Source organism: Diadema antillarum, unplaced genomic scaffold (assembly GCF_040938485.1).
Source record: "Diadema antillarum isolate AM-2024a unplaced genomic scaffold, OU_Dant_1.0 seq00000399_RagTag, whole genome shotgun sequence".
Lineage (NCBI taxonomy): Eukaryota > Metazoa > Echinodermata > Echinoidea > Diadematoida > Diadematidae > Diadema > Diadema antillarum.
Window position 1 is genome coordinate 61,002 of NW_027271390.1, and position 17,697 is coordinate 78,698.

The 17,697-nt window shown below is 36.6% G+C and overlaps 1 protein-coding gene across 1 annotated transcript in view; it reads left to right on the plus strand.

Moving 5' to 3' along the window:
* Window positions 1–17,697, plus strand: part of LOC139732086 (uncharacterized) — a 300,102-nt gene that overhangs the window by 32,684 nt on the left and 249,721 nt on the right. The window contains exons 2-4 of the mRNA XM_071642957.1: window positions 2,088–2,380; window positions 2,935–3,288; window positions 3,789–3,866. Coding sequence (XP_071499058.1) covers window positions 2,257–2,380; window positions 2,935–3,288; window positions 3,789–3,866 — 556 coding nt within the window. The 5' untranslated portion in view covers window positions 2,088–2,256. The remainder of the gene's footprint in view (window positions 1–2,087; window positions 2,381–2,934; window positions 3,289–3,788; window positions 3,867–17,697) is intronic.

Consider the following 17,697-nt stretch of genomic DNA (forward strand, 5'->3'; position numbering starts at 1 on the left):
CAAACAGGGGTCAACTAGCTTTTATGACCCAATGCTGAGTTTTTAATGCACATTTCGATTATGGCTCATAACGTTAGGTCCATATGTTCGTTTGTGACCAAACATGGCTGGTTAATGTCCCGTAAGTTGAAGGTCACCACAAGGTCAAAGGTCGTAGGTATGGTCAATTTAAGTAAAACATCAATTTCTTCTACGCAAATGGGCGAGACACATTTTGTCACTTGCCTTAATTTTTCCGTGTCGTTTCTAATTATACCCCCATTGTCATGGTTATGTATACAACTCATGCCTCTGAGACCTTGAATGTAATGTAGTTACTGGCCATTTGGACGCAAAAAAAGGGAAAATGAAATATCATAAAAGTTACATCATAAAAAGCTTGCAATTGTCTTTAAAACGTTTGTCAATGCATGCGAAGCATAAACAACTAGAAATGTCGCTAAGGCGACTGGTATGCCTCCGCCATAATGCATGATTCTCCTAATAGGTCTATAGTACTCGTGGACAATGTGTGATTACATTTTCACAAAATTGGTAAAATATCAAATAATGACAAGCTTGTCACAAAAGTGTTGAATAATCACCATCCTTGACCTAGGTGCAATTGGATAAATAGTAGAGCATGTATTTGGGGATTTAAGGACTTTAACTTGACTTTGACCCATTCATAAGTTTATGCATGGAGTAATTTTCAAGGTATAGAGAAAGAGTGCAATTTCTGTATTGAAAAATACATTGTTACCATTTTCATCTGGCCGTTGACCCTACAATTCATAGGATAATCACCGTCAGGCAGAACATGCATAAGTATGTAGAAAGTTTCAAGATAACTGGAGCCACTTCCGAGATATGGAGGAAAGAGTTAGTTCAGCACTTTCACTTGATCTTTGACCTTTTGACCTTTGAGGCAAAAAAAGAAGAAAAAAAAAGAAAGTTTCCAGAGAATCTCTATCAGGTTATACATGCATACACCAAGTGTAACAAAAAAAAAATCCTGCTGGCATTGCATAAATGAGGGAAATAGTAAAATTTTGAAGTGTTGCCCTTGACCTTTGACCTCTCACCTTTGACCCCATGAACCCTAAATTCTCTAGATAATCACTGCCAGTCAGTACGGATGTTCCATGAAGTTACCTTGAACAATTTCCAAGTTAAAGAAAAAAGTTTAAGAAAAAAGTGAAGTTTTCATATTTTACTTGACCTTTTGACCTTTGACCTTTGACCTCATGACCCCAAACTTTCACCAGAGAATCTCAATTGGGTAATACATGTATACACTAAGTTTCAAGAAAATATCTTCAGGCATTACACAGATATGGTGGAAATAGTGAAATTTTACGTATTTGACCTTGACCTTTTGACCTTTGACCTCGAGCATGTATGCCCAAAAGGCACAACTTCACCCCCTAATACACATACAAGTTTCATTACGATACCTCAAAAGGTTTTTTTAGTTACGCTGTCCACAAAATTCATTACAGACGGACGGACGGACGGAAGGACGGACGGACGGACGGACGGACAACCCGAAAACATAATGCCTCCGGCACCACTACGTGGCAGAGGCATAAAAACTATATAAAAGGCTAGATTACTTAAGAGATTTGTAAAAAAAAGAAATGATTTGAAAGGCATGGCTGCACGGCAGTCTCACAACAATGCGGACACAAGCTTTGCGCAAAAATATTAAAAAACAAACAAACATACAATTCGATAGCTTGAAAAATACAACTAAAAATACAGTGTAACTTGTGATTTATAGTGATAAGAAGCATCAACCCAGTAATGTTGTATGATTATATAATCTATTTGTTTATTTCATTATGGACTTACGATTATCTCGTATTGCTTTTCACATTTTTTTTTTTTGGGGGGGGGGGGTTTACTTTTTGTAATATCTATTTTCTATTAATCTAAAGCATGTTTGTATTATTTACTAAATTTCAGTATGTTTTTATCCGAAACGAACATAAAGAAAAACAGCCTTGACTGAATCTTATTGCCGAGCTTATATAAATGAACGAAAGAAAACGGAACGAATTTTGTAATATACACGCATTAAGACACTCGAGAATTTCTATCTTAAGCGTTTGTGGTAGGTACTGCCCCACTGTTCGGGGATGGAAAGGGGAAAACATTCGACTACGCTGTGACATTCAGGAGGATCCTCGCATTGTGTATTGGAACGATGAGCTGAGGGAGCCCGTAGCTACATTCAACGATGGGACATATGAAAGCAGGAAGGAACGTTTCAACATGGAAAATGATTTCAGCCTCGTCATCACCGACCTGCGGGTGGCAGATGAAGGTCTTTACTATTGCGAAGTGGCACTAGGAGATCAGCAGACGTCCAAGAATACCACCATCGTGACGATTAGCTGTAAGTCGCATTGGGACAAAATATACTGAGAAGCATGGTTTAAGACTTTGAGCAAATGTTCGTATATTACTTTGACAGACTTACACATGAGTTTTGTGTAACAGGCTTCAACGATACGCGGAAGTTACGCACGATTTTAGGGCTTACCAAACTGTAGTCACTCTAGGACGTATTACGTCGTAAAACACCCCTTCGTATTTATTTTATACTTTAAAGGGAAATGCTGTACATTTATATCCAACATTGACATAATTATTTCATGTGTTTTTCACTTTTCAAATGGCAATCAACCTTGTTAAATTGACGTTCTGCTAAATTCTTGTAGGAATAGATAATGCCCAAATCAACTCAAATTAAATTTGAAGAAAAGAAAATCAGATATCACGATAAAAAATGAAACTCTCTCCACAAAAAGGATGAAGTCCACTAAATGTATCTCAATTCTTTGCTGAGCAAAAAAAAAAAAAAAAAAAAAAAAAATCAAACAACAGCAGTAATATGAAATCAAATAAGAAATTCGCGTAATTTTGAAATTGATTTTCCTATTTTCCCAGCGATGGCATCTGGACATACGATTGAGGAATGTGCTGATAGAAGTCAATCTCGTCAAAGCCGATGTACATATCAATCTCCCTCCAACACCCCTCCTTCAAATCTTACTTGTGTGGTGAGTGGATTCAAACCTAACATTTCCATGCTATGGATCGAGGAGTCGGGAAAGAGACTAAATTCCGTGGTTTCACAACAGAACACACTTTCTGACGGCACATACGAGAGGTTCGAGACAATCACTGTATCAGCTAAACATGGGACAGAGCAAACATTCATGTGCGTGGCTACCGGTGACTCGCTGAATGGGACGTCAACCGTAGAAATCAGCGTTCTGCCTGTACCAGGTCTCTTGAAAGGTGCCATTTTTTTTTTCTGATTTACATCGGGTAAACAAGCTCTTGTACCTAAACAAATGTTGGGATTTAGGTTTGTAACGGGAAATTATAGGTCCTAATCCGATACGATATTTTTGAGTAAACTACCATTATCACATACGATTGTTTATTTTACCATGTATACGTATATATGCATAATACAAACATATAACACCTTTTTTTAATCTAAAAGAGAGAGACGGCAAAAAGCAATTCATAACATAATGAAATGAAACAAAGGTAATTAGAACCGTGTTTTTTTTTTCGCAGCATCTCCTCTGAATTATATGTTTTGACACAATATCAAGCGTAATGCACATGTAAGTAATCACTTCTTTGGGACTGACCACAAACAGCACTAACGTCGCGTATAGTATAGCGGTATAGGCCCTAAATAATATGTTTTTGTTTTTGTTTTAGCTATCTTCTTAATCTATTCAAAAATGAAAACATTTTCACTCCATATTCATTCTAACTTTCAGGAAAACATGTTGACTGGGGTCTCATCGTTGGACTCGCCATTGGTGTGCCTGTTGTCATATTCATCCTTTTTTCTCTTCGTTGGAAACTATCTTCAGAAAAATCATCCGGACTACCTACCGCAAAAAAGGTGTTGATTTGTTTTCCTAAGTGTTTGATGCCAATTATGCGTGAGATTGAGGTGAGCAGTGCTCCACTGCTAATTATTTAAAGTGAAACATTTTAATCTGCTTTAACCCCCGAAGAAAAATTACATTCTGTACGACAATCATTGTTACAAAATCTACCCCTACGAAAAATGGTAGAAATTGTATTGTAATAAATGCATTTTACGTAATAATCATGTAACATATAAGTAAAGAATATCAAACAAATCACCTCCAAAGGAAAATACTAAATCGCGGGATAAAAATATGGTAACTAAATAAGTTGCCGGCAAGCAAATAAAACCATATAAATAAAGAACAGTTTACAATAACCATTTCACATTGATCAAGTTTTAGGAATACATATAATGCTCTTATTTGGGCCTAATATTTTAGGCTTTCCCACCCAATTTCATCAGATCACCAGATCTATGCTTACTTCCTGTTTTTTTGTCCCATTCATCGCACATCCAGCACGGTTTGGTAAAGATTAAGCGCTTGAATAGACGATGTACTTCATGGCCTCTTTTCTCAGTTCACACTTTTTTTCTGAGGTTTTGTTTTTTCCCCCAATATTTAGAAAGGTTAGGAGAGTCCGTTTGATTTGAGGTATACATAATTTTAAAGCATAAAGTCTGCTCTTTAGAATATGGACTTAACTAAAAATTCATGTCTGGCGACTTTTTGTTTGTTTTGAGGTGCAGGGTCACATATGCGCTAAGCAAAAAAAAGAAAGAAAAGTAAACGCTATTTCAGGTTTGTATTTCTCATAGAATATCTGGCCGAAAGATAGCGCATTATATACCAACTGTCTGAGGTATTTGACTCCTGCAATCCAAAGCAAGTGTGTCTTGGACAAAACGTCTTGATAAAGCACATTCAGAAGCTTGCTACTCTAAGCAAAGTGGAAAATAAGTTGAGGCATTAGATAAGCACATTGTGGGCTGATTTAATTTCGTCACCGTTGCTGCCTTTTTCTGTCATACTTGGTTTACATCTGCATGTCTGATGCATTTGAGTTATGAGAGTGGGGAGGGGCTGATCTATGATTTGGGCCGTATTTCAAAGGGGATTATCAGCACATAAACGAGTGCTTTATTTTTGACCTTTTTAGTTTGTGTATGTTTGTCATTATACTTGTCTTTGTGTGTGTCAATGCATGTGTGTGCACGTGTGTAGGCATGAATACGTGTGCGTGTTTTCGTTCAATTTTTAATGCATAATATTCAACCTTTTATTATTGGTGTCACATCAACGTATTTTGTAACTAAAAGAAGAATATTTCGTTTTCGGAATAACGAACCTGATTTTATTATCAGATTAATGATCCTTGGAATGATGCATCCCAGAAAGGACACGAAGGAACATAATCATTTCTGAAATCTTGTCAGAGAATACGAGTATAATTTATTTTTGACAGGTCGAATCATGTGAATGTTATTTTAACAACCACGCCTTACCTCTAAACGAGATCTTCCAGGTGAAAAAATCGTACAAGACTCTTTGGCAGAGCCATACGTGTCACTTCTAGCGATTTGGACATGGACACAAATCTTGCGTGTTGTTCCTCAGTTGCGTAATACGTCTTGTTCGTGTGTGTGTGTGTGTGTGTGTGTGTGTGTGTGTGTGTGCGTGCGTGTTTGTATGTGTATTTTACCACAGTTGTTAGCTTGTTGATGATACTCAATTTAGCAATACATAATATGCATACAGAATGGCCACAAAGATGTCCTCATATGCATTGTAATAAAATGTGATTTAGTCCATGGGCCAGGCCAGATATTGGTACCATCTGAGGTGGCAAAACCTTTTTGGTGTCATTTTGTTTGTCGGGCATAGATATGCTTATCAAGCTATGAAAGCATTTTCAAATGAGTAGCTTAGTCATAGAAAATGAATTTTTAAACCCAATTTGGTCTCGTTGTTATATCCCTATACTTCTGAATCGAAACTAACCGCTATACAAAGAAGAGCGCTGTCTTCTGTATGTTCCATAGAGCTGTAAAATGCAGCTCTATGGTATGTTCACAGGTGTTCTGTTGTAAACGCGGTGCGCTTAGTCTTTATTGGAGGCAGCGAAGGGAATATCCAAAGATTATGATGTCCACAGCGCTTAGTCTTTATTCTAGACGGCGAAGGGAATATCCAAAGCGTATGATACAGTGTTTATCCTTTTATCTAAAAACAACAACAACAACAAAAGCAATTCCTCGTGAATTTTACCGAATCTTTCTCAATTATTTATCATTTTCCGGCGAAAACGCTACGGTGAAAACGCTGATACCACGCCAATGTTGCTTTATTTCCCTCCAACAATATAAGATAATGCAAAAACAATGTACCCGGTACACTACGATACATTATAATGAATGATATTGTAAATGAACAGAGTGATTTTGTTTAAAACTGATGTATTTGTTGATAGGGTAGTATAAAAACAGTATAGATAATCCCTTTTAAGAGGAACTTTAGATATGATAACGGTACATTGGTCTAGACAAAGTCTAAGCGCACCGCGTGACAGCTGTGGACATAACCTTGATATCACCCCTTTGGATATTCCCTTCGCTGCCTTGAATAAAGACTAAGCGCACCGCGTTTACAACAGAACACCTGTGGACATACAGAAGGCAGTGCTCTTTTTTGTATAGCGGTTTAGTTTCGATTCGGAAGTATAGGGATATAAAAACGAGACCAAATTGGTTAATAAATTCATTTATTATGACTAAGCTACTCATTTGGAAATGCTATCATAGCTTGATAAGCATATCTATGCCCGACAAACAAACTGACACCAAAAAGGTTGTGCCACCTCAGATGGTACCAACAACCCATTTTTCGGGTCTTGGCCCATGGACTAATTCAGATTGAATCGGTTTATCATTACTTGTTGCCAGCACCACGTAGATGGCATCTCGTAATTTCATGATTGCAAAGGATGCACCATAGTTCACCTGTGCCTTTGGCTTTGCAGGAATCTTTTTGTGTCGCAGCTCCTCTTTGTTTTCCCCTTGGACGCCCATGTACCGCGGACGTGTTCTTCCGTGACAGTATGATCACGCGTGAACACGTCAGAAAAATGCCTGTTTAAAGTCTACGGTGCTCCGATATAGAGATTGATGTCTTGACGGCAGCTTTATTGATGTTAAGCAAATATCTTACAAAGTTTAATACAAAAATATGGTAACTCAAGGTTAGAAATGATAAAGGGGAGTAATGATATCAGATACATTTCCGAAACGTACAATTAAAGTATATATCAAGTAGACTTTACTCCAATAATTGAAGGTTTGCATTCGGCAGTTATTTGGGCGTAGTTTCCACGTGCAAAACCCTCATAGATTTACAACTGAAGTCAGTTGCACTGATTACCATCACTCTTTTCTATTTGAAGTAGGGTAAAATGTAATACACCTTAAAAAGAATGGAGAAGAGTGAAAAAAATACTGTAGTAAGCTGAAAGAGACAGGCAAACTTTATTTTTGTTGAAAGATTCACTGTAGTATAACTGGGAGAGTAGACTATTGTAGCATTTCTTCGGGCTCTGCGACGTGTTTTGATTGACATCCGATGCTCAGCCAATAAAACTTCGAGAGTTGACGACTGACAACTGTCATGCCACACCCGGTTCCACGCCTCTATTCAGAGGTTTCTTACTAGACGTATTTTTAGTCAACTTGACTTCCACATCGTCGCGCCCTCTGTTGACTGCCAATCACTGATTTAGGCTAAAAATACGTCGCCCGCTAGACTAATAAAGCTCATGAGACCGACACTAAGCAAACAAAGCCCACGAGACCGACACTACACTTAAAAGGCCCACGAGACCGACGCTATGCATATAGTCTAGTGGGATTTGGGGAAAATATGACTGTTAGAGGCATTTTTTAGTAAAAGTTGGGAACCGGTCTATTTTGAATAATTCAAGTACGCTGAATCCAAAAATTCCGGTTCCCAAGCGGAATTTCGAGTCTAAGAGCATCTAATTTGCATAAACAAAATGGCCGCCAATTCATTGCTTTTTAAGGTGTTTCGATGATCTAATTTTCATATCATCTCCCTAGACATGCAGAAATAGTAGTAATTTCAGAAATTAAGGTGCAAAGACAAAATCTAGGTCATCATTTGTTCATAGCTTTCACTTATATATGCAAATTAAGAAGTTAAATATGCAAATTAGGCGTTGCCGCTGATACAGTAATGCATTACCGCATATATATGCACATGTATAGTACGTGTTCACTTCTGTTTCTAATCATTTTAACAAGCTACCGGGCAAACAAAAAGTACTTTGTGTCGCCGGAGTCGAATCAAAATAAATCAATTCAAAAGAATTCAATCAATTCAAGAATTGACTTACACTTATGCAAATATCTATTCAAATTGGTATACAAGAGGATACATAACTGGCAGGATTCTAGATTCTACAACGCATTGCTGCAATATATGGATCTGAATCATAATTCTGAAGATAGTTGTCATTGTATCAAGACCGGTTCACGATTCCTAGTGCGCTAAAGAGATACAAGAACCAACCTTATGTATTAAAACAAAACATGCATCTCATTTACATAATAAATCATGCAAATATTTTTCCATTTTCTCAACATATTTTCCCCTAAAACAAAGTTTTGCTATTAAAATGTAACTTGGCGTAGTGAAAAATATAGATATGCTATCGGTCAAACAAAGTGTTCATGGTGTCATTTGAGTCCGAGGAAAATCGAGTGTTGGAATCAACCAATTCAGAATAAAAAAATGAATAACAATATTTGTAATAACGTATGCAAATTGGTACGCAAGAGGCTTTACTACGACAGGCTTCGAGATTCTACAACGCATTGCCGCGATATATGAATCTGAATCATTATAGTTATAATATCAAGACGTAAGTTGATGATTCTTTTGTGACAAAGGAGATACAAGAAAAAACACAGTTATTAGAAATACCCCAATAATCTAATTTGCATATAGATTATACAAATTTTCTATGGATATATTCCCTAAAACAAAGTCTTGCTAACAAAATGTACCTTGGCGTACTAAAATGCAGCTAAGATATCGGGCAAACACGTTGCACATAATGATGTCGTCAGAGTCCGAAGTAAATCAAGTACTGGAATCAATCAATAAAGGAGAACTGAATGATACTAAAATGAAATATGTTTGCAAATTGATATTCAAGAGGCCGTAGACCAAGCAGGTTTCGAGCTTCTACAACGCACTGCCGCAATATAAGCATGAATATGTTTCATAACAGTTATAACAATATCAAGACCTGTTAATGATTCCTGGTGTGATTAAGAGATGCAAAAATTAACTGCAACTAGTAAACAACACACATCTATTATCTCATTTGCATAATAAATTATGCAAATATTCACCCATTTTCTATATGCATATTCACTACCAAAACAAGGTCTTGCCATCAAAGTTATCGAACAATCACATCACTATACATTACTCTATGGATTAGTGCAAGGTCGCTTTTTCCACCCTGTGCTTTGTCGTTTTCATTGGATAGATTTGTTTATAATTATTTTCAATCTGTTGAATTTAAAATCAAGTGGCAATTTCATAAATCTCGTCATAATTTATGTTTTTTTTTTTTTTAATCTATCTCTTCACCCACTCTGCAGGCTCAAGCAAAAAAACAAAATTGTAAGAAAAATCCTGGTATCTCGGACAGTGTCGGAAACAGAAACGTAGGATGAACTTTGTAATTCTAGTCATCAACACCTATATATTTTTGGCTGAAAAGATTCATAATCTGAGTCAAAAAGTCTATTTCTCAATCGAAACTAAATTGATCTGCATTCATGCAAGGTTTGCATCATCACATTGTTGCTAACATGCACACACTGCTGTACATCGTAGGCCTAATTTGTGACATTTGCATCGAAATGTTCTGCAATGCTTTCGCATGCACATGAAATCACCTCAAGGCAAATTTGCAGGATTGGAGCTAGATATATCAGTTGTACAGGCTGTAGATCAGATCAAAAACGTTCCCATCCAATGTCTACTGGTGAAGAAAGATCAGGGCCCCGTTGCAAGAAACTTTGCGTTTAAAACGCAACTTGCAAATAATTGTCACTGGCCAATCAAAATCATTGTTGCATTGCATGTCTTCTTAATAGGGCAGACCCTGAGCCAATCAGAATGGGTGTTTCAAAATTAGCAATTATTTGCAATTGATTGCAACTTTCTTGCAACGGGGCCCAGGTCTGGCACAGTGAGCAGGATTTTCTTCCTTTTTTATTTTTTTTTAAAGATACTGGAGTATTGTCGTTGGACTGCTTTTCGAGCGTCCAGTATACTTTTGTCGGTAAAATGGCGGAACATATTTTGTGCCAAACGAGCTTGTGTGATGCATCTTTTGAATCGAATATAAGTTTATTCTTATAAAGACGACTGATAACAACCATGTTCTTGGAACCCTTTAGTTTTTTTTTTTTCTCGAACAAGCAGCATCCTTGATGATTGTGAGTCATTGTGAGTGCTACCGTCAGTATCAGTCTGGCAGAAAAAGCACAACTCCAGTATCTATACGGAAGAAGGCATCTTTAAGGTAGCTATCGGATAGATGTTATCTCTCAAGGGAACAAAAGTAACTTCATGTTCGCAAGGTAATGGAAAACCCAGGTCCTCCATGAAAAGATCCATATCCTAATTCTTGGGCAGAAATTCAAGTGACAATGTGGATATTCAAAAACTATACTTGATAAACCATATAAATGAGAAGCAAAATGGCGTCCATTTACGTCTGATATGAAGTGGAATCATCTGTATGTAACATGGTTTCTAATGAGTATTAATTATTCCTTATTTCTTACAATCTGCTGGCCCTTAAAGCTATAGAGGTCTGTTTGCTAAGAATGTCATTTCTATGATCTGATATCAGAAGTCAGACAGACAAGGGAGCGTGGCGTCGTCCAGTTAAGAATAAATTGAAATGCATCATACTTGGTGGTTATCACTGGCGGCATGTTATCCAAGTATACTGAAAACAAAAACAAAAAGGAACAGGAAGGTGTAAACCCCTTATTTTCGCAGATTGCACCTGGCCGATGCAATTTCAGAGTTCGAACTGTCTTGGAAGTTGACGAAGTTACATTCTTATAACAGATGTAGGCCTAGAAGGATATAATATAGGTGGATGTGTGCCACACGTCTTTTTTTTTTCCATTTCTTCTCACTCACTGCTATTTCTAACATCGTTATTAAAGTTTATCATGATAAGGCGCGGGTCAGAGTGGTAAAAAGATCGCAAAGTTTAAGATCGCGACGTCTTCATGATCTTTTGTTGTCCGGTCACACTGACAAGAGATCGAGAAGTTTGGAGAGGACTAGCATTATAAAATGAAATATCCCTAGTTGTAGTGGGAAGTTTCGCGGAAAGTTTGCAGTCACACGCACTTGAAAAACTTCAAGATCTTAAAGACTGCGATCTGAAACTTTTCGATATTTTGCCAATTTGGCCGCGCCTTTTTGAGATCTTGGAGATCGCGATCTTAAACTTCTTGATCTTTTGCCAGTGTGTGATCGCGGCTATTCTACAAAACTTAACTTTCCAATGGATCCTTATCCAGTCTTATATATCTAACGGACTTGCAACATAATTTTGTTTATTCATTGGGGCATCAATAATGTTTGTTGTGACATTAAAGGTATTTTTCGTCGACTTGAAAAAAACAACCCTCCCCCCAAAAAAAAAAACACTTCACTTCATAAGACAAAATAGAATAAAACCACCTATCCATTTCAACCTATAGACGAATGTTTGTTATATATAATCATATGTAATCTTTATTATCATATATATATATATATATATATATACATATATATATATATATATATGTATATATATATATATATATATGTATATGATTACCATGCTCTGGTTAACTGGGAAATAGAAATTCCGTGCTAATGCTATAGATTTGCATATTGGAACAAATACAATAATGGATGTTGCATATGAATAGAATAAAATGGCATTGTTCGATGACATTTCCCCCCCCCCCATAAAAAGTTGAGTCATGATCCGTGTAGAGAGAGTTTTCATCAACTCGTTTTGCGATTATCGATGTACTAAAAATATTTTGCATGATATTAACAATTTTATGGCAATATTGCAGCTATCTTGTATGTATTATGCAAATTAGATTTTAAAGTTCATTCGCTTGAAAAAGACCCGTTTTTTGTTTTGTTTTGGGTTTTTTTTTTTTTTTTTTTTTTTTTTTTTTTTAGACCTAGCGCAATCATTTTTGGTTAAGAATCGGGTTCCTAACTTGAATTCTTTAAAAAAAATCCAAAAGGACCATTTCAAAGGATTTGAAAAACAAAAATTTTTACCAGGGTATATAGACTATTGAATGAACTGCATGCGCATAAAACTCATGAAGCCTGCATATGATTTGCATACCGATACAATATATGTACTTGCATTTATTTTTGATACCACTGAGAAGGGATTCAGATTTCATCTAACCCTCCAAACCTTCAGGTGTATATATCTAATATTCTTAACTTCCCTCTCAAGAGAAAAAAAAAATATATAAAAAATCTTCCAGTGTTAATATATATTTTATCTGCATATTTCAGTACTAATTTGCATAATTATGAAAGAAATATATTATTTAACACCTGAGAAACGTTTATCCCTCAAGTTGCTAATTCCATTCTATGTACATAGATTTCAAATCACTTTTTTCCAGCTCGTTTACAAAAGAAAATGTAGAATAATGCGTTGTCTGGAATTCACAACTTCTGTGGCTGGGCAGCCATTTTTGTTTATGCAAATTAGATGGTCAAGAGCGGTGAATTTTTGCTTGGGAACCGGAGTTTTCCTAACCCTCAAAACCTTAAAGTTTACATCTTTAGTGTTTAACTTGCCTCTCAAGAAAAACATTGTAACAATTACTCTCCAGTGTTAATATATATTTATCTGCACATGTCAGTACTCATTTGCATAATTATTAATAGAATATACTATTTACCATCTGAGAAACGTTTATCCCTCAAATTGCTACTTCTATTATTTGCACAAAATATCAAATCACTTTTTTTTCTTCCAGCTCGTTTGCAAAGAATTTTCTAGAAAATCCGTGTCCGAAACTGAATAACTGACAATTTCTGTGGCTGGGCAGCCATTTTTGTTTTATGCAAATTAGATGGTCAAGATCGGTGAATTTTCGCTTGGAAACCGGAGTTTTCCCAACCCTCAAAACCTTAAAGTCTACATATTTAGTATTTAATTGTCAAAATTACTCTTCCAGTGTTAATGTATATATATATATATATATATGTGCATATTTCAGTCCTAATTTGCATAATTATGAATAAAATATACTTTTTGCCACCTGAGAAACGTTTATTCCTTATAAATTGGATAATTCTATTCTCTGTACAAACATTTCAAATCACTTTTTCCAGCTTGTTTGCAAAGAATTTGCTAGAAAATGCGTATCTGAAACTGATAATTTCTGTAGCTTGGCAACCATTTTTGTTTATGCAAATTAGATGGTCAAGATCGGTGAATTGCGCTTGGGAACCGGATTTTTTCGGAATTCAGCATACTCAAATTAGGTAAAAAGAGACCGGTTTCCCAACTTTTACTCAAAAATGCCTCTAACACCATTTTAGAGAGCCCTTTTTCAGAAATCCCACTAGACTAATACAAGGCTCACGAGACCGACATTACGCAAAAGAGGTTCACGAGACCGACACTAAGCTAAGAAGGCCCACGAGACCGACAGGATGAACAGCGCCACCTATAGACCGATAAGTTGTATAGGGTGTCCTGATAATGGCATAAAAAGATAATGAGAGATGGAAAAGGAGAGTTGACAGGGTGTAACCCCATCAGTTGCCCCCATCCCCTGAAATAATCAGAAACTTTTAATTGTGTCTGCGTTGGTGTGTGTTTGTGAAGAAAATGAACAAAATTCAGTAAAAGTGTGTAATAGATCTTTCCACAATAAACTTACTAGGGTGTTGATTTAGTATTTAATTAAGAAAATAACATAATCGTTCTATTAAGGTAGCGTTAGGGATTCGGAAAAAAAAAACCCCCAAGATGCATCAATGAAAAACAGTTATTGTATTTCACGAAAAAATGTACTGCTTGGAGGGGAGAATAACACAAGCCACAAATCGAGGTGAATCCCTGCGATATAAAACGTTTTAATCAGTTGAATTACATTATAGTTACATAGAAAATTACAAATAGATCTTACTCCAAAACGTTTAAAGCAGGAGGGCAGGATATCTAATATAGCCTAAGTAACTAGTGAATCGAGAAAGAGAAGAGGTAAAAAGGTACATCCTGTCCATTATCTTCTTACTAAAAAACCGGGAAAGCCTATTAAAAATAGCACGATGGCATTATCAAAGCTCTCAAATTAATCCATACATCGTTCTTGTCCTCTTTTATTAATTCATTTGTGTTTTTTTCTTTCTTCTTTTTTTTTTGTTTTGGGGGGAGGGGGGGGCATGAAGAATACAATTCTATTTTTCTAATTGATATGTTCAATGTCGCTACCTGACAGGCCTGGCCCCTCCTAGAAGTATGTAGAAGTACACATTTTATGTCGTTCATATGTAGATGGTTACCATCTTTCACTTGATTTCGTGACGAAATTGCACCCGCCAGCATGTTATTTTTTCCGTTCATTGGAACACACCCTGTACAGGTAATTGACATGTAGATGGCGCTGTTTATCCTGTCGGTCTCGTGGGCCTTCTTTGCCTACTGTCGGTCTCGTGGGCTTTCTTTGCGTAATGTCGGTCTCGTGAGCCTTTTTTGCTTATTGTCGGTCTCGTGGTCCTTCTTTGCCTACTGTCGGTCTCGTGGGCTTTCTTTGCTTAGTGTCGGTCTCGTGAGCCTTTATTGCTTAATGTCGGTCTTATGGGCTGTGTTTGCTTAGTGTCGGTCTCATGAGCCTTTTGTGCGTAGTGTCGAACCCATGGGCTGTATGACTCCTGGGCCGTATATCTCGTGGGCTGTATGACTCGTGGACCTATTATTGATGTCGGTCTCGTGGACCGTTATGACTCGTGGGTGTCGGTCTTGTGGGATGACCCAGTTTTTTCAATGCTACCAAAAGTATTCAAACAACCCTGTATTTTGGTCTAATGACCCATTATTATAATATACTCATTTCGAATCAACTGCCAACTGCCTTATCACCCAAAGTGTTTAGCAAGTGAATAAATGCAAATTTGGACGTATAGGATCCCTAAGATATTCTGGGATATGGCTATTTTATATAAATGTAAATACAATCATACTGTCAGGGTGATTGAAAATGAAATAAAGGAAAGAATGCACACAATACAATTGATATGATTAAATGAGAGTTTGAAATTAAAAGGAAATCATACCATTCAATGACAGTGAGAAAAGGGGACCGTGGAGGCTGTGTATGTTGATTGAATTCGAACGTTAAAAGTGCGAAGTTATGTTCCTATAAATGAAATTGAAACTGGTATTTGGTGCGAATTTGAACGTCTATCCAGCTGGCTCGAAATTGAATGCCAACTTTGAACCGTTAAATTGAATGAATTTCTCTCTAAATTTAGTGAAATAAAATCTGAAAGGAATGACATGAAATGAAATTGAATACTCAAAGAATTTAGATGAAATATGAGAGCAGTGACAAAAATATCTTGAATTTGAACACCTTATCATTAATTCAAATGCAAATCTGACGAAACTGGGAGGGGAAACCTATAGTAGAAATGTGATCATTTTGCACTCTCAGAGATACCGATCGAATCCAACAAGAATTCGGCATGTCATAGAATCCGTAGCGTTCACAATGTGTGGAATGTGGCGGACGGTGTGACTGTCACTAGGAATAGCGCGCTATTTTCTGACTTTGGACATTTTCCCGATAGCGACAAAGCTCGCTATTTGATAATGTGAACACAAATTTGCGCGCTAATTGTATCGCTCTGATCGAGAAAATTTCTCGACTCCAACTCAGGGAATTTCTGAAAGAGCGGGAGAGTAACGCGCTGTTTGATAATGTGAAAACGACTCGAGAAATTAGCGCGATGAATTCCATCTTGCCTAGAATGTGTGACCCAATCAATCGAGGCAAACTGCACACAAGTCATGAGGAATTTTTGAGAGGACACACACATTACTGATGTTGTTTGCACATAATACTCAGCTGTCGAATTAGCTATTTTAAAATTTTCAACTTCCATGACTACTCGGGCTACCCCCTCTTCGGGCTGATGTGAATACGAAATGAAAGAGCCCTCTAATTCGCAATAGCGGACAATATTTCGAGCTTGGATTTTAATCAGGCTGATGTGAAAACGCCTTCTGAGAGTGCAAAATTGACCACGTTCTGAAAATTGTAAGGGTTGACAAAATGGTCCTCATATCTTGTGGTAAAGGGCATTTATCAACTTTGTGTCATTCCTATGGAAAAAGAATGGCCTTTCCAATAGTATGCAACATATAGTAACAAATTTGCAACGATATTGCTGTTCAAAAGATCTTAGGTGTCCCGTTCTTTCCAGGCCACGCTGTACATACAGTATTATCACACATCATCTAGGCCACCATGTACTCATAATATCCATGAAATGTATATATATATATATATATATATATATATATATATATATATATACACTCGGCAAAAAAGTAAGTTCCCCCCCCCCCCAGCATTTGTGGATATATCTCAAAAAGTATTCAACCAATTTTCATAATTCAAACGGAAAGTGATAAAAAATTTTATTACTCATAACATGAGTGGCAAATCATTGCCACCAGATATCATTATTGGTGTGAAAAAATGCATTTTATGTCAAAATGCATGGAAACAAAAGTTGCACTTTAGTGATTTGCAATGACTTTTACACAAATAATCAAACAATCACTCATGATTCTGAACATTTAAGCATGGGTTATTGCATATTTCTCTATTTCTTTCTTTTCATGAGCATATAGTGAAGTATCTGATAATTGATATGTCCACCACCCGCAATGACCAGCCGCCATCTCCTCCTCATACTGTTAACTAAAGTTTGTACTTGGCGCTGCTCAATGTTATCCCATCACGCTCTCTGCAAGATGCGCTGAAATTCTTTCAGTGAAGTGTCATCTTTCAACTTCTTGCTCGCTTTCCACTTAATGATATTCCAAAGATTCTCTACTGGATTACAGTCAGGGGATCTTGCAGGCCACTCCATACGTTCGATGCTATTTCCCTCAGTAAACTGATCTTCAACTTGAGGGCATGATGCAAAATGCCCACATGCACATTAATGTGATCAACCTAAATTGGAATTACAAATCACATGGCTTCTACCAATATGTTTCATATTGAGAAGGCCTATTGTTCAAAAAGTATGCATAACATCTGTTTGATAGGGGAAGCACATTGTACCTGAAGAAATTCCTGAGAATTACACAATTAAAAAAGATCATTTGATAACTTACATAGGAAATGTATACAATATGCTTCCTTTGGCCTAAAGTGCAACTTTTTTCCCCATGCATTTTGACATAAAATGCGATTTTTACACCAATATGATATCTGGTGGCAATGATATGCCATTCATGTTACGAGTAATGAAATTCCCTACCCACTCTCGTTCGAATTATGAACATCCGTAAAATACTTTTTGAATTATATCCGAAAATGTTAGGGGGAAACTTACTTTTTTTTTTTTTTGCTGAGTGTATATATATATATATATATATATATATATATATATATGTATTTTAGTGGTGACT